The sequence below is a fragment of the Etheostoma spectabile genome, chromosome 18 (genome assembly GCF_008692095.1).
Source record: "Etheostoma spectabile isolate EspeVRDwgs_2016 chromosome 18, UIUC_Espe_1.0, whole genome shotgun sequence".
Lineage (NCBI taxonomy): Eukaryota > Metazoa > Chordata > Actinopteri > Perciformes > Percidae > Etheostoma > Etheostoma spectabile.
The window spans coordinates 4,919,404-4,944,937 of record NC_045750.1 but is presented as its reverse complement, the minus strand read 5'-3'; the positions used below and the strand labels follow the sequence as shown (position 1 = coordinate 4,944,937).

Genomic DNA, 25,534 nt, shown 5'->3' with positions numbered 1-25,534 from the left:
CGCACACACGCACACACGCACACACACAGGGAGCACACACACACGCATTTCACACACACGCACACACACATACATACACACCCACACGCAGAGAAACACACACACACACACACACCACACACACAGCTGTCTTTACCCTAACCCTACACCTGAAGAGAAAGACACACACACACACACACACACACACACACACACACACACACACACACACACACACACACCACACACACACACACACAGAGCGACACCACACACACAGAGCGACACACACATACACACAGAGATACACAACAGTGAAAAAAAACACACACACACACACATACACACAGAGCGACACACACATACACACAGAGATACACAAAGAGTGAAAAAACACACACACACACACACACACACACAAAGACACACACAGAGCAACACACACACACAAAGATATAGAGATCTGCATATCAAGGCAGAGTGTGCCACACGTTATATTTTCATAATTAACTAACTGACCTATTAATGTGCGCCTAGTTTGTGCGTTCGCAGGCTCCCAGGAAGTGCGCTGGGCTTTGACATAGTCCGCCCAGGGAGTAACAGCTTCCGTGTCCGTCGCCCTCCGGCACCAAAAAGACTTTTCCCCACAGACTTACATGGAGAAAGAGACGTCTGTAAATCAGTGGACACATTTCTTTGAGTGTCACAAGTTACGAACCCACTGCTAAAACCCTGGAGGGTGTTTATTTTCTGCTTGGGTTTGTTAGTATTTAAGGTTAACTGATGCTGTTGTCCTTGTTTCATTGGCGATCAGCTCACCTTCGTTTGTTGATGTCCTTTGCTGCTGTGGAGCAGCGTTGCCCATTTCTGCTTGTATTGTTAAAAAAGCGTACTGATCATTTTGTTACAAGCGTAATAGTTACGCAATGGGACATGACAAAATTGACAATTGAAATTGACAACTGTGTTGGTCTTAAGCTAGCAAAGACACTTGCATCGGGCTTTGCGCTGTGCTGCCCCTTAAGTGGAAGCTAATTCCCCCCTTACGTGCAACCTATTGGTAGTGATACAGTCTTTCTCCCTCCTTGTCATGCTCCATGCCTCGAGCGAGAAAGAAAAGAAGTTAACGTGGAACACTATCACACTTTCCTTTATCCCCACATTGGACTAACCTTGTGGATGCTACTGTGTGCGTGCATCTGATTGAGCCTAGATTTTACGGCACTGTAGTTAAGTGAAAGTAGGTCAAGTTGTAATTTACTGCACCTACCAGCGGCAGCATGCAATATTGTCTATTTACAGAGGGCATTTAAATGTATATCTGATTGTTTCTATGTTAACTGTTAGCCAATAGTAGGAACAAATAGATTAAAATGGACAGATGCATCGACAACATCCACCACCAGGGCAGAGAGCTCCACCAGTGCCCTGTCAGAAGCAGATAACAACAGTGAAGATTGGAGCTACTAGACGGTTGGCATTGATTCTTCATTTCCCCAAAAGCATCTTCAATCCTATCTGTGTTTCCTAAGGTTCTGAAATGCAAGCATGTTTCGACTACTTGTTGTTTTAAAGGGCGTGCGCCCGTGAGCACCCACCAAGGAAAACTGAAATCGGTGCCTTTGGCTGCAAGGCCCTAATGTGGGTCGGTAAGAAAGGAAAAGCTTCTTAAAAAAAGAAGGCGAAGAGTGTAGCTGCTGTTTTAATGATGCTCGGATTTGTTGCAGAGCTGAGAGCAACTCTGGCAGCACGAGCGACACTGGAGAAGATCTGGAGGGCAGACTCACACACACTATCCCTTTCTCTTGTTGATGCTGGGGGGGGGGGGTGGTAAGCGAATGGGGGGGGGGGGGGGGGGGGGGGGGGAGAAGAGAGGGATGGGAGGACACAGAATAGGAGGAGAAACATGAGAAGGTGTGAGGAGGAGAAGCAGTGGGGAGTATGACCCCCCCCCCCCCCGCTCTCTCTCTCGCTTTAAAAGCCGGCAGCAGCAGTTAGCATCCTCGTGCTAACCGACTGCAAAATGTCACCAGAGGGGAGAACTCTACAGGGAGATAAGGCAGCAATTCTCCACCGTACGCTAATGCTAGCTAGCACTGTTAGACAGCTCATTATCATGCATCCATCCATCCATCCATCCATCCATCGCTGCTGCACATCATGCCAATAACAGGTTTTTCCACATTTTATTTCCAGGAACAGAGTTTTTTAGACTTTGTTACAACAGGATTTTTTTGAGTGATGTAATTTCTCTCTTTTGTGTCCTGCTGAATATCCATATTTACAGTTATTATGTAAAACGGCTGGAGGCGACTCCAGAGGGGACAGCGTTTAACATGAAAACCGAGCAGGCAATCAGAGGACACGTGTGTGAGATACATTTAAACTTACAGGATACCGTACTTCCATTCTTCACATTGAAATGGCATGTTTCAACCACTCCAAGTTCCCTCTTTGAATGCAAAGTCAAACCGCCACCTGAGCGTCGCCCAAGTGATCAATAACTGTGCAATTCCATAACTGTGTAATATTATTTACATGCGCATACAAACCATATTTTTCTTTCTTACTATCTTTTATATGTATATAGTTGTCTCAGGAACTGTGCACCCACCAAGCAGGGAAAGGCTTTTCCATGTTATTTTCCTTCTTGTTGACAATGGAAAGGGGTCGCTTCAATCTCGTTGCACAGGTATTGCAAATGTGTATAATAACAATAAAGGCATTCTTTTCTATTCTATCTCACTTTGTTTTCTATTATTAAAATCGCTTTTATGCACTAATTAGACATGTAATGGTGTACATGTATGAAGATCCACATGTAGATTCTTCAATGGGGGTGATCGACCAGGAAAAACCCAGCGAAAAAGACCAGGGGAACTGCACAATGAATCGCTATAATATCGCAATCTTGATTCACCCCTGGTCGTGATTTAATTTTGAAATTACTATGATTCTCATTTAATTTTACGAGCCGACTGCATCACAATCAGGGTGAAGCAGCATTCAGTTTCTATGCTCCTTATATCTGGAATAAACTCCCAGAAACCTCATGGTAGCAGCTGTCGCCATGGTCCCGCTACACGTTCTGCGGTGCCAGGTTCATCTGCTGCACTCTGCGGTGCCCTGCTACGTCCTGCTGTGCCTTGTAATGCCGCACAGTGCCCTGCTATGCCATGAACTACTACAAAGTACTGCTACAAACTACAATTTTTTCTATTTTTGTTATTTCCACTAACCCCAACCGGCCCGTCAGACGCCGCCTACCAAGAGCCTGGGTCTGGGTCTGGGTCTGTCCGAGGTTTCTGCCTAAAAGGAAGTTTTTCCTCTCCACTGTCGCCCTGTTTCTCTGGAGGAAACTACTAGACCTGTTGGGTCCTTGTAAATTCTGGAGTGTGGTCTGGACCTACTCTATCTGTAAAGTGTCTTGAGATAACTCTTGTTATAGATTAATACTATAAATAAAATTGAATTGAATTGAAACCTGCAGATCCGCTGCTACTCTCAGTTCTTTTAAATCAAGGCTGAAGGCCTTTCTTGTTAATGTTGCCTTCCTTTAAATGACTGTTCATTTCTTTAATGTTTAATTTCTTATGCTGCACTGTAACTTTTATTCTTGTGTTTTATGTGTCTTGATGTTGTTGTTTTTAACCGTTTCTTCATGTGTTTTATCAGTTTTTATTTTTTTATTTTTTAACTGTTTTTTAACCGATTTTGTGTAAAGCACTTTGAATTGCCCTGTTGCTGAAATGTGCTATATCAAAAAGAGCTGCCTTGCCTTGCCTTACTTTCTTACGTGAGTTTTAAACACAGAATAGATCAAATCGGTGTTAAAGCGCTCCGAGCGCTGCGATCTCTCCCCTCCCTTCTAGGTTCTCACAAAGTTCAGGGCGTCACCCTCAGCCAATCACCAAGTGCCTTTTAGTCACATGTTTTTACTCCATCGAGCGAGCCCGGTAGTTCAGAAAGCCTTCGAGGTATAACCTCGTCTAACTCACAGGTGCCCAAATTCTTCCATATGAAGAGTTAAAATGTATCTGGATGGAAGACAACAGACCACAAACAAATGCTGATGTTGAAGAATACCGTAATTCTCAGTAGACAAAAACGCTAATATGTAATTTAATTTAAGTTTACCAGCACTGTGCTTTACATTGTTGTTAAACTCAGATTACATGCTTTTTAACTTAACAAAATGTACATTTCGTAGTCATTACTTTTAAAATAAGAAAAGCATGAGCATGTCAAATCCATGGCGGGCAAAAACAAAGAGAGCAAGGGCCAAACTTGGCCCGCAGGCCCCAAGTTGGACAGCCTTGGTTCAACTAGTGCGACAGGAAATAAATGAAATGGATATTGATGAAAACCCAGGTACTAGCCAACCACTTGGTCTCAAAGCAAACTGGTTACACACGCACGCACACGTGCACACACACACACACAGCTTGTGTGTGTGTGTGTGTGAGCTGTGTGTGTGTCTTTCTCTGACAAATGCCTGCTATCAATTATTTAACCAGACACCTGGTATCATTCGACAAACACAAACAAACACATAACAGAAGCAGGTAGGGGTGTGTGTGTGTGTGTGTGTGTGTTGTGTGTGTGTGTGTGTGTGTGTGTGTGTGTGTGTGTGTGTGTGTGTGTGTGTGTGTGTGTGTGTGTGTGTGTGTGTGTGTGTGAGCGTTCTGCAAAACATCCCTTGGCTGATGGGCACTTTACTCTATCTGGTCTCTATTATTGCCAGTGTGCATCACACCCCCAACCGGCCCCGTCAGACACCGCCTACCAAGAGCCTGGCTCTGTCCGAGGTATAACTGGAATTATAGAGTGTGGTCTAGACCTACTCTATCTGTAAAGTGTCTTGAGATAACTATTGTTATGATTTGATATTATAAATTCAAATGAACTGAAATGCTTAATTTCCTGCAATTTGGTGAATTTTTCTTTAACAGTTTGTGCCTTTGTTGCATGCAAATGACTCTATCCATTTGAATATTATTACTATTTATTTTTATTTCATTTTTTTAACTTTTATTTATCCAGGTAAGTCGATTGGGAACAAATTCTCATTTGCAACGACGACCTGATCACAGTCACACAGCTACAGCCACAGTCTGATCTGCTGCCCGCTGAGCAGCTCCACTGGAGTGGTTGGAGGTTATTGCTCAAGGGCACCTCAGTGGTGGTGAGGAGGGAGGGACAAGCACTGCTCTTTCACTTTCCCCATCCAGATTTTATCCTGTCGATCTGGGGATTTAACCTTTAGGCCACCACTGCCCCAAATTATTGACTCTGTGTTTTTGTCTTTGTGCAGATTCTAAACATTACACGTGTTTCGGGATGGTTTTGTTTTAGGAATTACGCACATCTCAACAACAAATTATTGCCTGCCACACAGCAGATTAACGTTCTTTTTGGCCTAGCAAACTTTGTAGTTTTTTCACATGTTGTTGCAACAACTAGTAACGTTACAAAAACTACAACACCACACCGGATCTAGCTAGACCGGAAACAAAACAACAGGCACCCCGTACACACTTGTTTGGGCTTGCGAGCCGGCCAAAGAGTAGTAACGTTACATTTTGAGTGGATGGCGAGAGCAAGATGCCGAAATGGACGCCGATAGGATTCTGAATGGAAGGTTTACTCTTTAAAAGTTGCCGGATGGTTCCAATGACAAGACCAAAGTGATCTGTGTGTTTTATAGTTGAAGTTGAAGTAGTTTAGTAGTGAACTGAGCGATCATCACAGCACGTCCAGTCTGAAATACCACGTGTGTGTGTGTGTGTGTGTGTTGTGTGTGTGTGTGTGTGTGTGGTTGGTGATTTCAAAAACAAAGATAGAAAGAGGTTTTAGCTCACACACACGTGGCGTCACACTGGACTTTTTACTGCTAATAAACTTTTAAACTAACATTTTGATATGTTGTCTTGTATTTACTGTACAAAATAAAAAATACTAAAACTACCAAACAGATACTGTGACGGGGGTGCATCAGATCAGATGTGAGCGTGGACGTGAGCCGCTGTAACTGCTGCTAACAGTAATGGTTTTATTGTGGAGCTCGTGCTCAGTAAATCATTTAGCAGAGCTCCAGAGCTCCAGAGCTTAATCTGATCTGGCCTCGGGTCTAACAAGCTCAGTGATCCCAACCTCAACAATAACACTTTGTACCCCCCCCCCCCCCCCCCCCCTCCTGATGCACCGGCATTCTGAACAAGGGAGTTGCTGGGACTAATTCTGCTTACATGCTTTAAAGGTAGAGCTGGGCAATTTATCGATATTATATCAATGTCGTGATATGAGACTTGATATTGTCGTAGATTTAGGATACTGTAATATCGTAGTATGACATACGGGTTGCCTTGTCCTGGTTTTAAAGGCTGCATTACAGTAAAGTGATGTCATTGTCTGAACTTACCAGACTATTTAGGTTTTCCATTATTTGCCTTTACCCACTTAGTCATTATATCCCCATTACTGATGGTTATTGTTGCGGTATCAATATTAAGGTATTTGGTCAACAATATTGTGATATTTGATTTTCTCTGTCACCCAGCCTTATTTAAAGGGTAACTTTATCAGCCTGGACTCTGTTTCCCCATGTGTGTAAGTGACCGATGGGGACAACAATCTTTAAAAAAGGAACAAGCTGCAATGTAACAATAAACCGTCAGTCTGCGTCCTCTAAAAGTTCTTTTGTTGCCGCTGACAGACTCAGATTATTATTCTAAGTGTCTGACAACATTATGAAAGGATCCCTACAGAGATAGACCTTTTAGTTAAAGAGTAAGATCCTTTTAGTTTAACATGAAACAGCCATCATCAGTCACCATCACCAAACCCACCAGACTCCATGTAAATAATCACTGCTTTTAGTATCGTAAAACACACTTCATTCAAAGTGAACAGAAACTAAATAAAACTACTTAAAGACGTCTTGGTTCATCTTTCCACTGTTCCAACAATCACCACTCTGGTCTGGTTGAAATAAACTCTTAATTTTTACCATTTACATGTGGAGATATGCTGTTCTATACACGCTAAAAGTAGTGACTATTTACATGGAGTCTGGTGGGTTTGGTGATGGTGATTTCAAGGCTGTTCCATGTTAAACAAAAAGGATCTTACTCTTTAACAGAAAGGTTTACCCAGGCCTTGGTTTACACCTATCACCATTTCTAGCCACTGGGGGACTATAGACAGGCTGGGGGAAATGTTAAAAAACCTCATAAAAGTAAAATGTTCAGGCCATGGGACCTTTAAATAAAACACTCAAAATCCAATAAAAGTAATGATCAGTAATTGTACTTGCAGAGAGCATTCCATGTTATTTTTGGGAAATTTGCTTAAAAAGAAACCCATATTTCTGACATTTAAAAAATGGGTCAAATTTGACCCGATGACAACGATGTCCAACGCCCTGAGCAACAGGAGCTGAACATCTTCCCCAGTCGGAAATATCTCATCAGAGATTCCCGCTCGCTCTCGCAAACCAATTAACCCAAAACTCATTAGCAAACTTGTTTAGTGAGCGCTTCACGGACTGATACTGGGCTGAAGACGGCTGCTGCAACATCCGACTCCAGCTGGTCTGCAGTGTGAACCCAGAGCTGACGAAAACGCACATCCATCAGCTGCGCGGCTCCAGCCCTCTGATAAACACATGATCCCAGCGCTCCCTCTGGGTCCAAACTGATTGACTTAAATGGCTTTTGAATGGAGCTAATTTCTAAAACTCCCTTCCTGAGAAGAACTAGAGGAGAAGCAGCGGAGGACGGCTTCATCCGAGTATCATTCTTGAATTTGTTTTTCAAAATAAAAAGCAAAAAGCAACAAACCTCTTTTGTCATATCAGTGTTTCCTTTAGGATTTTTGTAGAGCAAAAAAAATGTTTTTCACGTATTAAACGGAACGGACACATGGCTGCAACACAACCCTTTAAGAAGGACTTTGGACTTTTTTACTTTGTAAAGCTGCACATAAGAGATATTACACAATAAAGGACAGGGGAAAAGCTAAAAAGCATAAAATGAGCATTTTATGGCATCAGACCTTCCCTGCTTCCTTGATCATTGCTTTCCTTTCTCCTTTTTTTTGTGATCCTTTCTTTCTTTCCGTTGTTTCCGTCGCTCACTAAAAACAAACCCTCACTGCTCAGGCTGTGTGCGGTGTGTTACCTGACGCTGACGCAAAGCATCCTGGGATGTGAGGGGACCAAACGGTGCTGTAGATGACCCCTTCGTGTCCCCTGAGCGTGGTCAGTGATTGGCTGAGAGCGGGGTCCCACTGGAGGAACGGAAACACACACGGAAATAAAAAACATGGCACATTTTGTTCTGTTCAAACTATTTTTCAAATATGGACACCAAGTCCCGATCCCATACTTGGATTCACTCAGATAATAGAGCTTTTTTGTTTACAAAAGTTACAAAGTTATTAAAATATGTCTTAAGCTTAAAACCCATGTTGCGGGTTAAAGGCCATCTTTGTTGTTTTTTGTATTAGCGTTTTTTTAACGTGATTTGGCGATGACGTCACGTTGGGGAGACGTGGAGAAGACTAGCCTCATCCTAGTACTAGAACTATGGCGACGGGTTGGGATGAGAAGATCGACTAATAACATGTATGATGGCCTCACCTGTCAGCCGTATAACCCCTCACCTGTCAGCCGTATAACCCCTCACCTGTCAGCCGTATAACCCCTCACCTGTCAGCCGTATAACCCCTCACCTGTCAGACGTATAACCCCTCACCTGTCAGCCGTATAACCCCTCACCTGTCAGACGTATAACCCCTCACCTGTCAGACGTATAACCCCTCACCTGTCAGACGTATAACCCCTCACCTGTCAGACGTATAACCCCTCACCTGTCAGACGTATAACCCCTCACCTGTCAGACGTATAACCCCTCACCTGTCAGACGTATAACCCCTCACCTGTCAGACGTATAACCCCTCACCTGTCAGACGTATAACCCCTCACCTGTCAGACGTATAGCCCCTCACCTGTCAGCCGTATAGCCCCTCACCTGTCAGACGTATAGCCCCTCACCTGTCAGACGTATAGCCCCTCACCTGTCAGACGTATAGCCCCTCACCTGTCAGACGTATAGCCCCTCACCTGTCAGACGTATAGCCCCTCACCTGTCAGACGTATAGCCCCTCACCTGTCAGCCGTATAACCCATCACCTGTCAGACGTATAGCCCCTCACCTGTCAGACGTATAGCCCCTCACCTGTCAGACGTGAGACTAATGAGGAATTGTCCGAGGAGAATGAGTGGAGAGTTGGTGAAGCGTCCTGGTGAGTTGCTATCATTTAGCAATGCAGCAACGTCTACGGTAGAGTCCGACCAATATATCGGCCGATAAAAAAAAAAAAATTAAATATTCATTTGTCAGAATCATTTATAATGACAAATAAATGATTCATCTGATTTTTAAATTACCAAAGAGCTGTATCTGTATCGGCCTTAAAAATCCTTTAGTGGTCGGCCTCTAGTCTACGGAGGACATTCTCTGAGCTAGTCTGCACCCAGTAACACCCTGCAGCGCACTGCTACTCCGTGAACTACTACAACTTCTATTTCTAGTCATAGATTCATTATCTTTATTGTGACTTTAATTTGCCACTGTTCATCACACCGTCAGACACCGCCTAACAAGAGCCTGGGTCTGCATTTGGTACATTCTGGTCTTACAGGGAGGTGTGTGATGGGCGCAGGTGCATTTGTTATTTAAACGACGCGGGACGGTCTTAAAGTAGCAGAGACACTTGCGTCAGGCTTTGAGCCGCGCTGCGCCGGGGGGGAAATGGGGCCGACAGAATCTTATGTCAAAATGTTGAAGCTTCTTCTCTCCATGTTTTAACAAAATCATTTTCAGTCGTATAGATAGCCTTTATTATTTAGACTCATGGTCCATAAAATACAAAAGCAACAACAGAGAAACATACAGATACACAAGACAGACACCAATCAAATAAGACAACTATACCAGTAATCCCATAAGGGGGACTGGTATCATAATTTGCATAATTTGCATTAAATTAATTTCTCTTACCTGCCTGTTTTACCACTATATTAGGAAAATATTGTGCTGCCGTGAATAGCGCAATAACGATATTACTCTAGCAATAAATGATTAAATATTAAAGTGATCTCAGTTCTGCTGCTTTCAGTTTTCTGCTAAAATAGAACAATCTGTTTGGTGGATTTAAAAATAATGAAAGGAAATCATTAACATAGAATAGAATTAAGAAAGTCAACAACTGTTACATTTTAAAGTGCCCTTTTCTAAACATATTTTAACTAACACAAAATTAATTTAAAGATGTGTTTATTGCGCCAATTGATATCGCTATGACAATAAAAAAAAAAAACTTTATTGTGCAGCCCTGATTTAATAAATAAAAACAAACACAACTGACCACTTTAGCAGTTTGATCCCACGATCCAGAGACGATGAGGTTCTCTCCTCTGGTTTGACTCCAGTCTAGAGAATACACCTTCACACACACACACACACACACACCACACACCACACACCACACACCACACACCACACCACACACACACACACACAGTACATTGCGGTACATTTACCTAATCACGTGAGTGATGATCAGTGTATTTTCATTGTGTTGTCAAATAGGAGAAACGCCGCCGTCTGTGTGTGTGTGTGTGTGTGTGTGTGTGTGTGTGTGTGTGTGTGTGTGTGTGTGTGTGTGTGTGTGTGTGTGTCTGTCTTACCTCTTGTGTGTGTTCTTTGGCCACTCTCAGCGGAGCACTGTTATTGGCTGTGTCCCACAGCTGCAGGGTGCCGTCCCCGCCCCCGGCAACCACGATGTGCTCGTTGGCTTCGCTCCACGCTACATCGAACAGACCATCGCCCCACTCCCAACTGATAAAAAACAACCACACACACAAACACACACACACACACACACAAATTTTTTAATTACATTAATACCCTGGGAACAGAGAGAGTGAAATAAATTAAGAAAGACAAAAAAAGAACAAGAAAGAAAGTTTACCTTCTCACTAAAGCAACCCCTGTTTCCGTTTCATCCAGTACCAGGAGAGTGCCACAGCCTATACACACACACACACACACACACACACACACACACACGCACACAACAGTTTTAGAAAGGTGCTGAAAAACAATGGACTCTATACAGTAGTGACAACAATGGACTCGAACAACAGTTAATAAAAACATTACTTTCCACGGCTGTAAAATGTGAAGGCGCTCAACAAGCAGATTACATTTGGCTCTGTTTGTTATTTTGTTTTTAGAGTGTAACTAACTACCGCTTTTTTAATCTGGACTCTATTTTCCCATGTTTTTATGTGTAAGTGACTGATGGGAACAACAATCTTTCAAACTGAGGCAACTGTTCAGCGTCTACTAAAAGTTCTGTTTCTGCCGCTGACAGACTCAGATTATTATTCTAAGAGTCTGATAACATTATGGAAAGGATCCCTTTAGAGATTTAAAACCTCTTTGAGACCCTTCTGAGGTTGCTAGCGCTAAACCAACCAGACTCCATTTGAAAAAACAGTACTTTTAGCGTGTACAGTGCCAACATATTTACACATGTAAATTCGTAAACTTTGTGTTTATTCAACCAAAACTAGAGTTGTGATGGCTGGAAAAGTGAAAAGACGACCCAAAACTGGTTTTCATGAATTTATTCTGTTTCTGTTGACTTTGAATTACGTGTATTTTACAATGTTAAAATTACTGTTTATTTACATGGAGTCTGGTGTGTTTAGCAAATGCAATTTCTAGATTGTTTTTATGTTTAAAAAAAAAGGATATTACTCTGTAACAGAAAGGTCGACCTCCTTAGAAATCCTTTTCATAATGTTGTCAGACACTTCAAAATCAGAGCCAGCAACAAAACAAGCACTTTGTGGACAGTTGTCCTATTAACTTATACTGTAGCTTGTTTCTCCGCTGCCGACTGCAGCGATCTCTCTTAATACTGGACCGACGTCAAGGACTGTTGTTCCCATCAGTCACTTACACACAAACCCATGGGAACATATTAAGGAACACAGGGCCCAGGTTGAAAAAACAGTAGTTACCCTTTAAGAAACCATTCATGTCTGTACCGGAGCATTCACTCATTCAGACTTTTATGTGTCCCCTTCTTGACTCTTGACATGGGCGTACTAACCGGCTATGCCATAGAACTGCGAGGTGGCGCAGGCCACTCTGCTGGGGATGAACGGAGACACTTTCACGGCGTAGCCATGGCGACCCGGACAGCGAAACACCTTCTCCATCAGCAGCAGCAGCAGCTGTAGCCGCGCTGGGCCAGCGGCTGGAAAGAGAAGCCAGGGTGTTATCCCTGGTGCACCCTTAAATAAACGTTCCTCTGGTATCATTAGAGGACAAAAATGTCCTCTTAAAAACTCTGCCATCCAAATTATTCTATGTTAATATTCTTTTTCACTCTCACTCGGTTAAATACAACTGTCATTATCATAACTAAGAAAAATCCATTCATTTTTTGAATTTGAACCCTTTAAATGTCAGTTTATTTACAAAAAGTCACTGTCAATCCCAAAGTCAATTTAGTCCCTTTAAACACACACACACACACACACACACACACCACACACACACACACAGAGACACAAACACGAGGGGAGAGGGGAGAGAGAGAGAGAGAGAGAGAGAGAGAGAGAGAGGACACACACACACACACAGAGAGACACACAGAGACACACACACACACACACACACACACACACACACAGAGACACAAACAGCGAGAGAGAGAGACACACACACACGATGATGAAGATGTGTTTAGGCTACATGTGTGTATTAGTAGTGTAACTGCAGTAAAGTATCTATGTACTTCCTCAAGCACTGTTAATAAATGTGTAACCAAACACGTATTATAACTCTTTATATTTTACATCTGCTATTGTGACACAATCATTCCAAAAATCAAAATAAACAACATAGAAAATGACCAAAATATCCGCTGTAACGGCACCACATTACACACACAGGCAGTTGTAGTTAACAGGTGATTTTTCGCGGTACTCACAGGTTAAAAACAACCAGCTTTACACTCCACCGTCCCGTCGAAACGTTAAAACTACCGGAAACCGGTTCATAAATCCATAAAAACAATGTTTCCAGCAGCTTTTCTCTTCCGAATACTCCCGGCCGACAACTTCGCAACGAAGTCAGCGCTTCCTTGTTTTGGTCAGCTGACCCAACTACCCGGATGTTGACAGCTGACGCTGTGATACCCTAGAGTGGCCGGCACACGGCGGCGTTTCTCCTATTTGACAACACAATGAAAATACACTGATCATCACTCACGTGATTAGGTAAATGTACCGCATACTCGGGTAAATTATGTATGTCAACTAGAAATTATACTAAATCAGTCATATGTATGCAAAAATGTTACAAATATACTTTTTCTTATGTATCAGTTATTTTAATATTATGTATTTTCTGTTTGTTTTTTCTGAATTTGACACACACACACGCACAAACCCACACACCACACACACACCACACACACCCACACACACCACACACACACACACACACACCACACACACACACACACACACACACAATCGTTTTAACCCCTTTACCAAAAAAACTCAACACCTTGTATTTTCAATGCAATTTATTTTGTAGAACAAATCATACAAAACATGTTATTAAATTCCTTAGGGCTCGTTGTACACTAACAGAGCTCTTTCTGTTGACTAACAGTGACAATCACCTTGGTAAATAAGTGCACACCAGTACTCCCCTGTGTCTCCCGCTGACATATTAGAGATAACCAGGGTACCTTCATCATCGTACCTGCTCACTCTGCTCATTTGCTGAAAAGACGCAACACTAAAGATTCGGGGAGACTTGATAAACCAAACATGGTCCCTACCCTCTCCCCTATCTCTGCATCTGAGAGTGACCTCCTCTTCCTCTGAGAAGAACTCTACAGCAGGGGGGCAAATTTGGGGCAAACATACTCTTGCTCTCTCCTAGAGGCTGTACAGGAGTCCAGACCTGAGTGATGTAAGATTTTAATCATGAGAGACATGTTTGCAGATATGCAAATGAGATTTATTGTACAGCTCAAAAAAAATGTACAAAGTCTTTGGCGATTAGACTCCATTGCTATACAAATATTTTGTATATCTATATAGGGTTAGAGAACCATCAGACCCCCACCGATGGAATCTATAGACACGGTTGGTAGCGACAAAGGAGCCCGAAGACCAGACCAAGGTGGAGTAGATGACTGGAGGTGGAGGTGGAGGTGGAGGTGGAGGTGGAGTTGGAGGTGGAGGTGGAGGGTTGTTCTCTTGCCTGCAATGACAGCTGAATGGCAGAGGGAGAAACAGATTTAAAGCAGGGTCGTGACTCTGTGATTGGCCCTTGCCATTTATGTAACGATTCTGATTGGTTTAGCAGGAAGGTGACCGCCTCCTACAGCTGATTTGAGTTAGGTAGAGCACTGATTAAGAGTGACGTCGTCCTGAAAGGATTTAGCACATTAACATTTCACTAAGGATAGACTAGTTGTGGATATGCGACAGTTAAACACAGCATGATAAAATATACATTAGATAACAGCTGAATTGATTTAGGAGAGCATTGATTAATACTTAGATGTTCCTGAAAGAATTTACGCTGAGCTACATTAGAGATAATAAAACACCAAACACTCAGCTCAAACAAGCAGAGATAAGAGGGGTGTGTGTGTGTGTGTGTGTATGCGTGTGTCTTAATGTGTATGTCTGTATCACAGTTTTCAAAAATCTACACGCTTATCCCATGACTTTAACCACAACTTGCACAACACTGTGGATCAACAACACGCTGTTCTAACACACTGCTGTCACACCTGTTAACCACACACTCAAACAGAATAGATTTCATCATCAAAAACTGCCGTTTCAGCTGAAAGCCTAGGCAGGTGTCTTGTTTTAGACTAGTTAGAGAGCACATACGGTATTAACTGTTCAGAAAGTAATGGATGTGAAAGCAACGGGAACACGGCATTCATTAGTATTTAGAGATGATGCAGACATCCAGTGTGATGAAGATCACTAGCTGCATGATGCTGAGAGAGGCAGCACCAATCAGATCAGTATTCTATGTTACTGTTATGAACCTTTAGTTTTTTTTCCAGTACTTCCATAAATCACTGGAGACAAAATACTATATTGATTAAAATTGCTGATTTTCATTCCTTTGTGTTTACCTTACATAACAATTGTTATATTACATAAAATCTTTTCTTTAAAGAGACTATAGAGTAGTGTGAAGTCACTGCTTCTACAGATTCAGATATGTGCCATGGATCAGAAGAAGAAGGGCGTGACTTGGGCTTGTTTGTGACCTCCTACTTCTGAATGTATCGACTGGAACACGCTGAAGCGTATAGCGCCCCCATCAGTTACAGTTAGAGGCGCAGCGCCGATGCTGCTGACACTGGTAACGGCGCTCACGGGGCATTCTGTCATTTTAGAACCGAAAGTAGTAGTAGTAGTTTGGGGGGCAGTAGCTCACAGCTCAGTCCGTAGGGAGTTGGGTCCGGAACCGGAGGGTAACTGGTTCAAGTCCCCATATGGACCAAAAAGTACTGAGTGTGGATTGGTGACTAGAGAGATGCCCCTTTTACCTCCTGGGCACTGCCAGGTGCTCTTGAGCAAGGCACTGTAACCCCCCCCCCCCCAACCGCTCAGGGCGCTGGTCCATCTGGACATGGACATCTCTCCATTAGTGCAAGTATAGGTCCTGAGCATGTGTGTGTATTTCAGGCCTGTGTGTGATTAGATTTTTGCTCTAATTACACATTCAACTTAATTTTTAACGTCACTTACACCGCAATATTGTTTCTCTTATCATGGCAACCGCACTTTAAAAATCCTTTTGTTTGACGGCATTTTACTTACTCAGTCTACCATATTTTCATTGTCTATTTCTTGCCTTGTATTTCTTGCCTTGTATTTCTTTCGTGCTTACTTGTTTGTGTGTTATTGTTTTGTTTTTTGTTTTTTGCTGTTGCTGCTATGCTGCTACTGTAACGACAGAATTTCCCCGTCGTGGGATAACTAAAGTATAATCTAATCTAATCTAACAAAAAGTGTGTACACAGAGTGTAAATTGCAATTTCCCCACTGGGGATTAATAAACAAAAAAACGTACTTAAAAAAATTAAGTATCGGTTGTAGTGACATCCCCACTCTATTTTACTGTAAACTTGTTTTATAATTACAAGGCTGTGTAATTTGGTTTTTTTTGTAGCCAGTAATATTTTATTATTTGCAATTAATTTTCAATGCAGATGTAAGGGCATTGTGCGTTTGTTGTTTTTATATGAAGGCTTCATTAATAAACACAGCCCCAATTCTCACCATGGGTTTTGAGATGTTATTGGCTGTGAATAAGTCGTCTGATTGGCTACAGTACTGGCGTAGTTATGGCGTAGTAGTGGTTGTATCAGGCTAGGGTCGGATGGCCGGATGATGGGCCTATTTGGGACAAAGTCCGTCCCTGGAGTGGTCAGAATTCAATTCAATTCAATTTTATTTATAGTATCAATTCATAACAAGAGTTATCTTGAGACACTTTACAGATAGAGTAGGTCTAGACCACACTCCAGAATTAACAAGGACCCAACAGGTCTAGTAGTTTCCTCCAGAGCAAGCAACAGTGCGACAGTGGCGAGGAAAAACTTCTTTTTAGGCAGAAACCTGAGACAGACCCAGACCCAGACCCAGGCCCAGGCTCTTGATAGGCGGTGTCTGATGGGCCGGTTGGGGTTAGAGTGAAGAGTGGCAATAACAAAAATAGAAAAAATTGTAGTTTGTAGCAGTTTAGCAGAATATACTGAACAAACCTGTGTGACTATCTGGTGTTACCTGGACTGTGTGTGTGTGTGTGTGTGTGTGTGTGTGTTGTGTGTGTGTGTGTGTGTGTGTGTGTGTGTGGTGTGTGTGTGGTGTGGTGTGTGTGTGTGTGTGTGTGTGTGGTGTGTGTGGTGTGTGTGTTTTCTCTATTTGTGTGTTAAATTCTCAAAAAAACTTTAAGTGACTTTGTGCAGTTTGTTTTGGAAATAAAGAGGAAATCAATCTGAATTCTTTTTTTCTTTTTCTTTTATGAAAATGAGAATATTTGTCCAAATAGGAGCAAAAATGTTGAAAGCATTAAAAGTGTAATTCATTCATTAATTCATCTTACTGGAGTATCAGCATCAAAATAAAACTCTGACACAATGTGTTTGATATGTTTATCAAAATATTTCACTGTACAATCTTTACAATGTCACATTCACGTGTTCTTCTTCTACACGTCTTTTTTCTTTTATTTTCTTTGTGTCGCTTGTTTGTCACCTCTTTCAAGGATTTCATCCCTTCTTCTTTTTCGAATGCTATAAAAATGTAATAAAACACCCTAATTTATTGATCATTTACTTGGCTTCTAAAGAGCTTTTTTTTTAACAATTCAGTTGAAAGAAACTCAAATTTCTAATATAGAAACTTTGAAAATGGGTAAAATTTTGACTTGAATAAAACAGGAAAACAGGAGGTTTTTTTTTAATATCCCATGAAAGAGACACAAAATGTTGGAGAGGGGGCCCATATATAGAGGATTGCTCCTCAACGCAGCGGCCGCAGATTCGACTCAGACCTGCGGCCCTTTGCTGCATGTCATTACTACTCTCTCTCCTCTGGAGTCTAAGCTGTTCTATACAAATAAAGGCCTGAAATAACCCAAAATAATCTTTTAAAGTGCTCATATTATGCTCCTTTTCAGGTTGATACTTGTGTTTAGATGTTGTACCAGAATAGGTTTACATGGTTTCATTTTCAAAAACACTGTATATTTGTTGTACTAGACATTGGTGCAGCTCCTCTTTTCACCCAGTGTGTTGAGCTCTCTGTTTTAGCTGCAGAGTGAGACATCTCACTTCTCTCTCATCTTTGTTGGGAGTCACACATGCTACGTAGCTAGGTAAGGACTACTAGCCAGTCAGAAGCAGAGTATGAGGGCCCTGACAGTACCTAGGTAAGGACTACTAGCCAGTCAGAAGCAGAGTATGAGGGCCCTGACAGTACCTAGGTAAGGACTACTAGCCAGACAGAAGCAGAGTATGAGGGCGTGCCCTGACAGTACCTAGGTAAGGACTACTAGCCAGTCAGGAGCAGAGTATGAGGGTCCTGACAGTAGCTAGGTAAGGACTACTAGCCAGTCAGGAGCAGAGTATGAGGACGTGCCATAGAGCAGTTTGCGAACAGTGCTTTCTGTTGGAGACAGACTTTAGGTGTTTTCAAGCCTATTACGTGAACAAAAAAGATATTTAACACAATAAAGGGGAAAAAAGCATAATATGAGCACTTTAAAATGTAACATCTCCTAACATCTCCCTGGCGAATGACGCCTTTAACCTCTCCACCAGATATAACACCTAAAGGCCACGACGCACCAACCCGACAATCGGCCGTCAGTCTGGCGTGGTCGGTGGCGTGAGTCTGTTCGGTGTGTTCCGTGTCCTCGACAGTCGGAGGAGCCGTCGGCCTTCATCGTGGCCGACCTGACATGTTGAGTCAGAAGGCGGGCAGTCGGACTCAACGACTAATCTGATTGGTGGAATGACGAGTGGGATAAACGTGACTTGAATCTCTCAAAATGTGAGGAGAATCTTTCAAACGACCCTCTGTGGATCTGGAACAAAGACAGATTCAGCCGCTGTACGGCCTATTTCTCCTTCACCCTTGTGTTGTCTTCCCGTCAACCACGAAACATTATTATCGCTTTTTCCGACATTTTTTGATGTTTTTTCCAAAGTTATTTGATATTTCTAATGTTGACATTTTCAGCACCCATTTTTTGTGATAAAAAAACTGAAAACGGGCCAAATTTGACCCAAGGACAACATTAAAATGTTAAAATGTTTTCAGAAACAAGAAATAAACTATGTTATTGAAATATGATATTGTCTCTCTAATGAGCCGCCATTATGCTCAGTTGTAAAATCCGGGAGCAGCCAAATCCACGTGATGCATTCATCCAATCAGCTGCCGGTTTAGATTTTTTTAGGTACCAATACAGATTAGCGTCTGATGTTATGAAGACGTATTCCACACACTCAAGTCGGCGTCACTTCGGTGTGTTCTGAGGCACTTTGTGGCCTCGGGGAGGCGGTCGGTCCGACGGCCTATAAAATGTCAAATTAATTTCCCGGGAATCACTGAAAACTCGCGGCGCCAAACTCGGCTTCGTGTAGAAAGTGCTGCATCTTGGTCCGGACCCAGGACTGTTTCTGTGGGGGGAGCCTCCTCATGGCCGGAGCCAGGCTCAGCAGGAACAGGGTGACGTCGTCTCTGGGGTCCAGCTCGCGCTCGCGCTGAGCCTCGCGGGCTTCTGTCCTCTGCAGGAAGTCCTCCAGCAGACCGTCCACGCCGCTCTTCCTCCGGGCCCGGGCCGGCCGGGCAGACAGGCTGCAAACCGTACAACAACGTACGTTTTTATTATTGATTATATGGTAAATTAATCTGACGACTATGAAGAGAAGCAATGTCAAGAGGACTGTGGATCGTTGAACTTTCACACCCATACTGATAACAATATATATTATTGATTTGATTCTTTCATGATCAGTGTATAATATAATACACTGGGGATAAAGAAGAAGAAAAATGTATTAGAGGGCAATGGAAATTTAGGCGGGCCGATATTAGACATTTCCCGAACTATCGGTATCGGTAATGATAATGGCCGATAAAAAAATAAATATTTTTATTTTTAAATATTCATTCATCAGAATCATTCATAATGACAAATAAATTATTCTGATAAATGAATATTTAAAAAACAACCGGTCAACCATGTAATGAGTGTTGGCGTTGCATAGTTTGTCCACCAGAGGGCGCTCTACAGCGTCCCTGTTGGCAACGCTGACTATTTTTTGTGATATTGTGTTTTTGTTTAAAAGGACTTTAAGTGTCATATCTTAAGTTTGTATGTTTATACATTTTATTTACCAGAACTTTAATATAATATATATATATATATATATTTTGATGTTCTGTTGGGCCAATAAAACTAATTATTATCATATTATTTTAGTGAGAACTCATAAATAGCTACAAATAACTGATGTTGGATGGAATGGAAATCGGTTTATGTTTTGTTACGCGTTTCTGGATTTCAAAAAATACATACAGTATATCGGCCGATATTTCGGAATATCGTATTATTAAATAACCAAATATTTGTATACGTATCGGCCTTAAAAATCCTTTCTCGGTCAGGCTCTAAAATGTCCACACATCATATTGACAAATTCTCATTAAGTAGACATAGAAGTAAGGGGGGGGGGGGGGGCATGATTACAGAAGGCTTGTATCATGTGGACACGCCAACAGTTTTGTCTTTTGTCTTCAATTAGAATTCCTCATGGGGGCGGAAGAAACTCCGCACCATAGCTTTAATATCAGAGGAGGAGATTAAAGAGATTTTATATATATAATATATATATATATGTGTGTGTGTGTGTGTGTGTGTGTGTGTGTGTGTGTGTGTGTGTGTGTGTGTGTGTGTGTGTAACTATCCACCTGTGTCTGGGAGACGCGGCGCCGCGCTCCGCCTCGCCGTCCGATTCGTCCGACAGCTCCACCACCTCGGCGTCCGGCTCCTCCGTCTTCACATGCGGCGTCTGCTCCGCGGGCTGCGAGGACGAAGGCTGCGAAGACGCCAGGGACGCGGCCAGAGACGTGACGGACTGCATCATCATCTCAAACAGCTCCTTCATGTTGTCGTGCGCCTGCGTTTGGACGCCGCAGTCGTCTCTGGCGTCGGCCACCGCCACCGCCGGGTCCGAGCCCAGCTCCGTCTTCGCCGCCTTGAACCGGACGACGTCTCTGTGGGCGGAGAAGGGACGCTTCCTCTGCGCGAACTCCGAGGAGGACGAGGACGTCGTCGTCGTAGCGTCTGCTACAAAGATGTCTACAAAGACACACAAGACAACCACATTTCCAGGGTGGGAACTTAACTTTTTTGCCCGCCAGCCACAGTGGCTGGTGGAGGCCCAATGTTACCAGCCACTTTTTCCAGAATTCAAATTTATGAAAGAAAGTGCAGTAGCATATTTTGAATTTCTTTAGTACATTATTTTGTATTATTAATACATATTGTGTTAATCTAAGCAAATAAAAACTGATGTGAAAAACAATTTGCCTTTATTGCCACACTCTGCTCCCGGGGTCTCATCTTTGTTCAGCAGTGCACTTGATATGAGACTTGGATGACTCGTGGTCTTTTATTGCCCCTAATTTAAGGTTAATAAATAATAAACTGTTTTCATTTTCTGAAGACGAGTAGGTTCGAAACCAAGTACGGTGCATGGACTGGTCTGTATGATGATATTTCATCGTGATGGCTGACCAACATCACAATGGAGCGCCACCGTTGTGATGTGATGCCACGCCCCCCCCCCCCCACACGCTAATCCTAGTGCACAGGAAATTGACAACCGTCTGTCTTAAGATGGCAGCTGGGCTGCTCCTTAATTGGAAGCTACTCACCCCCCCCCCCTTACGTGCAACCTATTTGTTATGATAGCCTCTCTCTGTCTTCTGTACTGTCGCTACGCAGATCACGGAGCTCTGATTGAGTCTAGACTGCACCGTAGTTTAGTGAAAGTAGGTCAAGTTGCAGCATGTAATACTGTTTATTTAAGGGCATTTAAATGTCTGATCACCTGCCAATTTAGGGGACATCGCCCAACCCTAGTAGGCTAACCATCCCTCATCATCTCTTCCTCATCACCCTTTTCTTTATTTCGCCCTCAACAGTTGCTCCTGCTGACTCTGCGGCAGGCCTCCTAACACCGGGGACATGTTGCCACATTTTTTAAACTGATGTTTAGCGCTGAAAACCACTCCACCGACCACTGTGGTTAGTATACAAGGCTAAGTTACCCGCTATTGGCTGGAATACAAGGCTAAGTTACCCGCCATTGGCTGGTATACAAGGCTATGTTACCCGCTATTGGCTGGAATACAAGGCTATGTTACCCGCTATTGGCTGGAATACAAGGCTAAGTTACCCGCCATTGGCTGGATTAGGGGTCGGGTTGGCTGGGTTTGCATTTAGGAGATTATTCACACTCATTTTCCCCGGCTTTTATTTGTCTGTGTTGACCACGCCCCCGGCCACCATATCAGACGCCCGGCGTTTAACTGACTACCAGTTTTTATTAGAGGAATTACGGTAGTTATGACGACACCTCCAATATAATATTGTGCAATGTGATATTGTGATAACGATATTGAGGCGATATATCAGGCACTCCCAAAACACACCCACCAGAATTCAAAGCCTGTTTCACTAGCAAAACGGTGGTCTCTCTCTACCTCTTCTTCCTTCTCTCTCTCCTCTTCCTCTCCTCTTTACTCTCTCCCTCTTCCTCGCTCTCTCCCCTTCATCTGTCTCCCCTCCACCTGTCTCCCTCTCCTCCTCCCTGTCTCTCCCTCTCCCACAGCGCTGTGGAGGAAGGTCTGGTAATGTGAGACTACCATACTTTATTAATTATGTACTTAATTACTAACTCACTTACTTACTTAATTACTAACTCATTTATTTACTTGCTTACTAACTCATTTATTTACTTGCTTACTAATTCATTTATTTACTTGCTTACTAACTCATTTATTTACTTGCTTACTAACTCATTTATTTACTTGCTTACTATTCATTTATTTACGTTGCTTACTAACTCATTTATTACTTGCTTACTAACTCATTTATTTACTTACTAACTCATTATTACTTGCTTACTAACTCATTATTTACTTACTAACTCATTTATTACTTGCTTACTAACTCATTTATTACTTACTAACTCACTCATTTATTACTTACTAACTCATTATTTACTTGCTTACTAACTCTATTTATTACTTGCTTACTAACTCATTTATTTACTTACTTACTAACTCATTTATTTACTTACTAACTCATTTATTTACTTGCTTACTAACTCATTTATTACTTGCTTACTAACTCATTTATTTATTACTAACTCATTTATTACTTACTAACTCATTTATTACTTGCTACTAACTCATTTATTTACTTGCTTACTAACTCATTTATTTACTTACTAACTCATTTATTTACTTGCTTACTAACTCATTTATTTACTTGCTTACTAACTCATTTATTTACTTGCTTACTAACTCATTTATTTACTTGCTTACTAACTCATTTATTTACTTACTCTCTCACTCACTCACTTACTTAGTTACTCAAGAAATGAAGACCTCCTATTCAAGACATCCTAAAGTACCGACCGTAGTCATCGTCGTCGCTGCGTGTGTCTGTGGTCGTGCTGCAGCCCATCTCGGCCGGGTGGAGGTGGGAGGGCTGCGGGTCCAGCGCCCAGCCGTTGGTGCCGGCCGCCCTGGCATCGATAAACGGGTTCAAAAACGACAGGATGGCCGAGTACCTCCACGGCCGGTAATTGAAGAGCCCGATGCCGCTCTCGCGCCTCTCTTTCTCCCGCTGGCGTTCCCTCCGGTGCTGGTCCCTCAGCGTCTTCCACTTCCTTCTGCACTCAGACTCTGGGAAAACACAGGAAGTAGAAGATTATACTGTATGTCCACGTAGCTACAGATTCAACATTAGTCTTTGAAAACACATTTCTCTCAGACCCACGGTGCAAATGTGACAATAACGGCTTCAGAATTTCAATGTCGATACATTTTCAGCCCTTCCGTGTTCAAAAGAGTTCATTTAAAGCCATGATCATGAAAGAATCAAATCAATGATATGTATTATTATCAGTATGGGAGTGAAAGTTCAATGATCCACAGTTATCTTGAAATTGCTTCTCTTCATAGTTGTCAGATAAATTTACCATATAATCAATAATAAAAACTAGATGGAGGCAGGGCAGTCCAGCCCCATCCGGCAGGGGAGAGTTCTAGCCCGACCAGCCTCCTCCCTTTAACCTGTCTCTCTTAGTTGTGCTGTAATAGTTTTAGACTGACGTCATACCGGTGTGTTTTTAAGGTTTACATCTTTAGTTGGATATAAATAAAGCTGCCTTGCCATTCTTAAAACTATAATAACCATTAAACACACACACACACACTGTAGTTTATTTGGTTATATGTGTATGGTCAATGTGCTGTTTTGTGCATAACTGACCGGAAACTAAAATAATAAACTAAACTGTAAAACCCTCACAGGGGTATTTTTCTGCTTTATGAGAACTTCTAACTTTTTCTTTCAATGTAAGACTTGTAACGGTGTATTTTAAGTCTGTAAGTGGTCAGCTATTTTAGTAAATATAGAGTCTCTTTACTTTTTTTTAACGAACTACACATTTGTGTTATTAAGATGTACAATACGTCTTCAGTAGGAACCAATGTGCTCGGAGCGGCAAGCGGCAGACAGTCGGAGGGGTTTGAGGGACGGACTCGCTGTTGTTGTGATCTTTTCGAGAGGAGATTTGTTGTGATTTGTAACGAATAAAGTGGTTTAACGGAGTCTCACTTCCCGGCCACCGGGCGTCAGCTCCGTGCGGGCGAGTCGGTGGAACAACCCGAGACTTAGCAGAGGGACTGTCGACGATATTAAATAAATAAACAACTTACCGGGAACACCGACGATCTCTGAGACTTGTCTCCACGACTCGGCTCTCATGTTCAGGTCCCTGTAGGTCGGAGAGTTGGTGTCGTAGAGACTCGGGAAGCCGGAGACCGCCAGGATCAGTTTGTGCTCCATTTGTGTTTAATAACTCCCGAAACCCTCCTGGTGGAGTGAAAGGAGACGAGAAGAAGAAGAAGAAAACAACAACGGTGCGTTTTCCGCTTCCGGTGCGAAGCTAAGCGACCGCTATTGGTTCTCCCAGCCGCGCGTCACAAATACATTTACATTTTTAGAGCAAATTAACAAAAAGTTTTGTGTTTATTTATTCAATTATCTTAATAATCTTTTTTATTTTTACGGGGTATTTCGTTTTTATTTATTACATCTATTTAAAAAAAATGCAAAATGTAATTTTTTTTTTTTTTTCTGTGTGTGTTTGTGTAGGGGGGCATTTGTGTGTGTGTGTGTGTGTGTGTGTGTCTGTGTGAGTCTGAGTGTGTGTGTGTATATGTGTGTGTGTGTGTGTGTGTGTGTGTGTTAGACTGAGTGTGTCTGTGTGTTGTGTGTGTGTGTGTGTGTGTGTCTGTGTGTTTGTGTGAGTCTGAGTGTGTGTTTGTGTGAGTCTGAGTGTGTGTGTCTGTGTGTTTGTGTTAGTCTGAGTGTGTGTTTGTGTGTGTGTCTGTGTGTTTGTGTTAGTCTGAGTGTGAGTGTGAGAGTGTGTGTGTGTGTGTGTGTGTTAAAATCTCCTGTCTTTGTTCCAAGCTTGTGATAAAGATGAAAAACACACATTTTGCTGCTGCGTTCCTTATAGTCTTTTATTTCATGTTTATCTCATTGGGGCTTTTGATGAAAATATATTTAGACGAGAGCAGGATGGCAGTTTTTTTTGCTTT

General features: G+C 42.4%; 2 protein-coding genes across 2 annotated transcripts in view; both read right to left on the bottom strand.

Annotated features, from left to right (window-relative positions):
- The window catches only part of pex7 (peroxisomal biogenesis factor 7), a 44,625-nt gene extending 31,389 nt beyond the window's left edge, over window positions 1–13,236 (bottom strand). The window contains 6 exon segments of the mRNA XM_032543848.1: window positions 8,160–8,268; window positions 10,411–10,488; window positions 10,733–10,883; window positions 11,017–11,074; window positions 12,169–12,315; window positions 13,054–13,236. Coding sequence (XP_032399739.1) covers window positions 8,160–8,268; window positions 10,411–10,488; window positions 10,733–10,883; window positions 11,017–11,074; window positions 12,169–12,277 — 505 coding nt within the window. The 5' untranslated portion in view covers window positions 12,278–12,315; window positions 13,054–13,236.
- Window positions 13,237–19,081: 5,845 nt separating this feature from the next.
- On the bottom strand, window positions 19,082–24,881 carry LOC116706807 (uncharacterized). Its single transcript, XM_032543838.1, has 4 exons — window positions 24,647–24,881; window positions 23,339–23,608; window positions 20,600–20,990; window positions 19,082–19,483 (listed from the first exon to the last, which is right to left on the bottom strand). The coding sequence occupies exons 1-4, from the start codon at window positions 24,774–24,776 to the stop codon at window positions 19,231–19,233; spliced, it is 1,044 nt and encodes a 347-aa protein (XP_032399729.1). The 5' UTR covers window positions 24,777–24,881; the 3' UTR covers window positions 19,082–19,230.
- Between the last annotated feature and the right edge of the window lie 653 nt (window positions 24,882–25,534).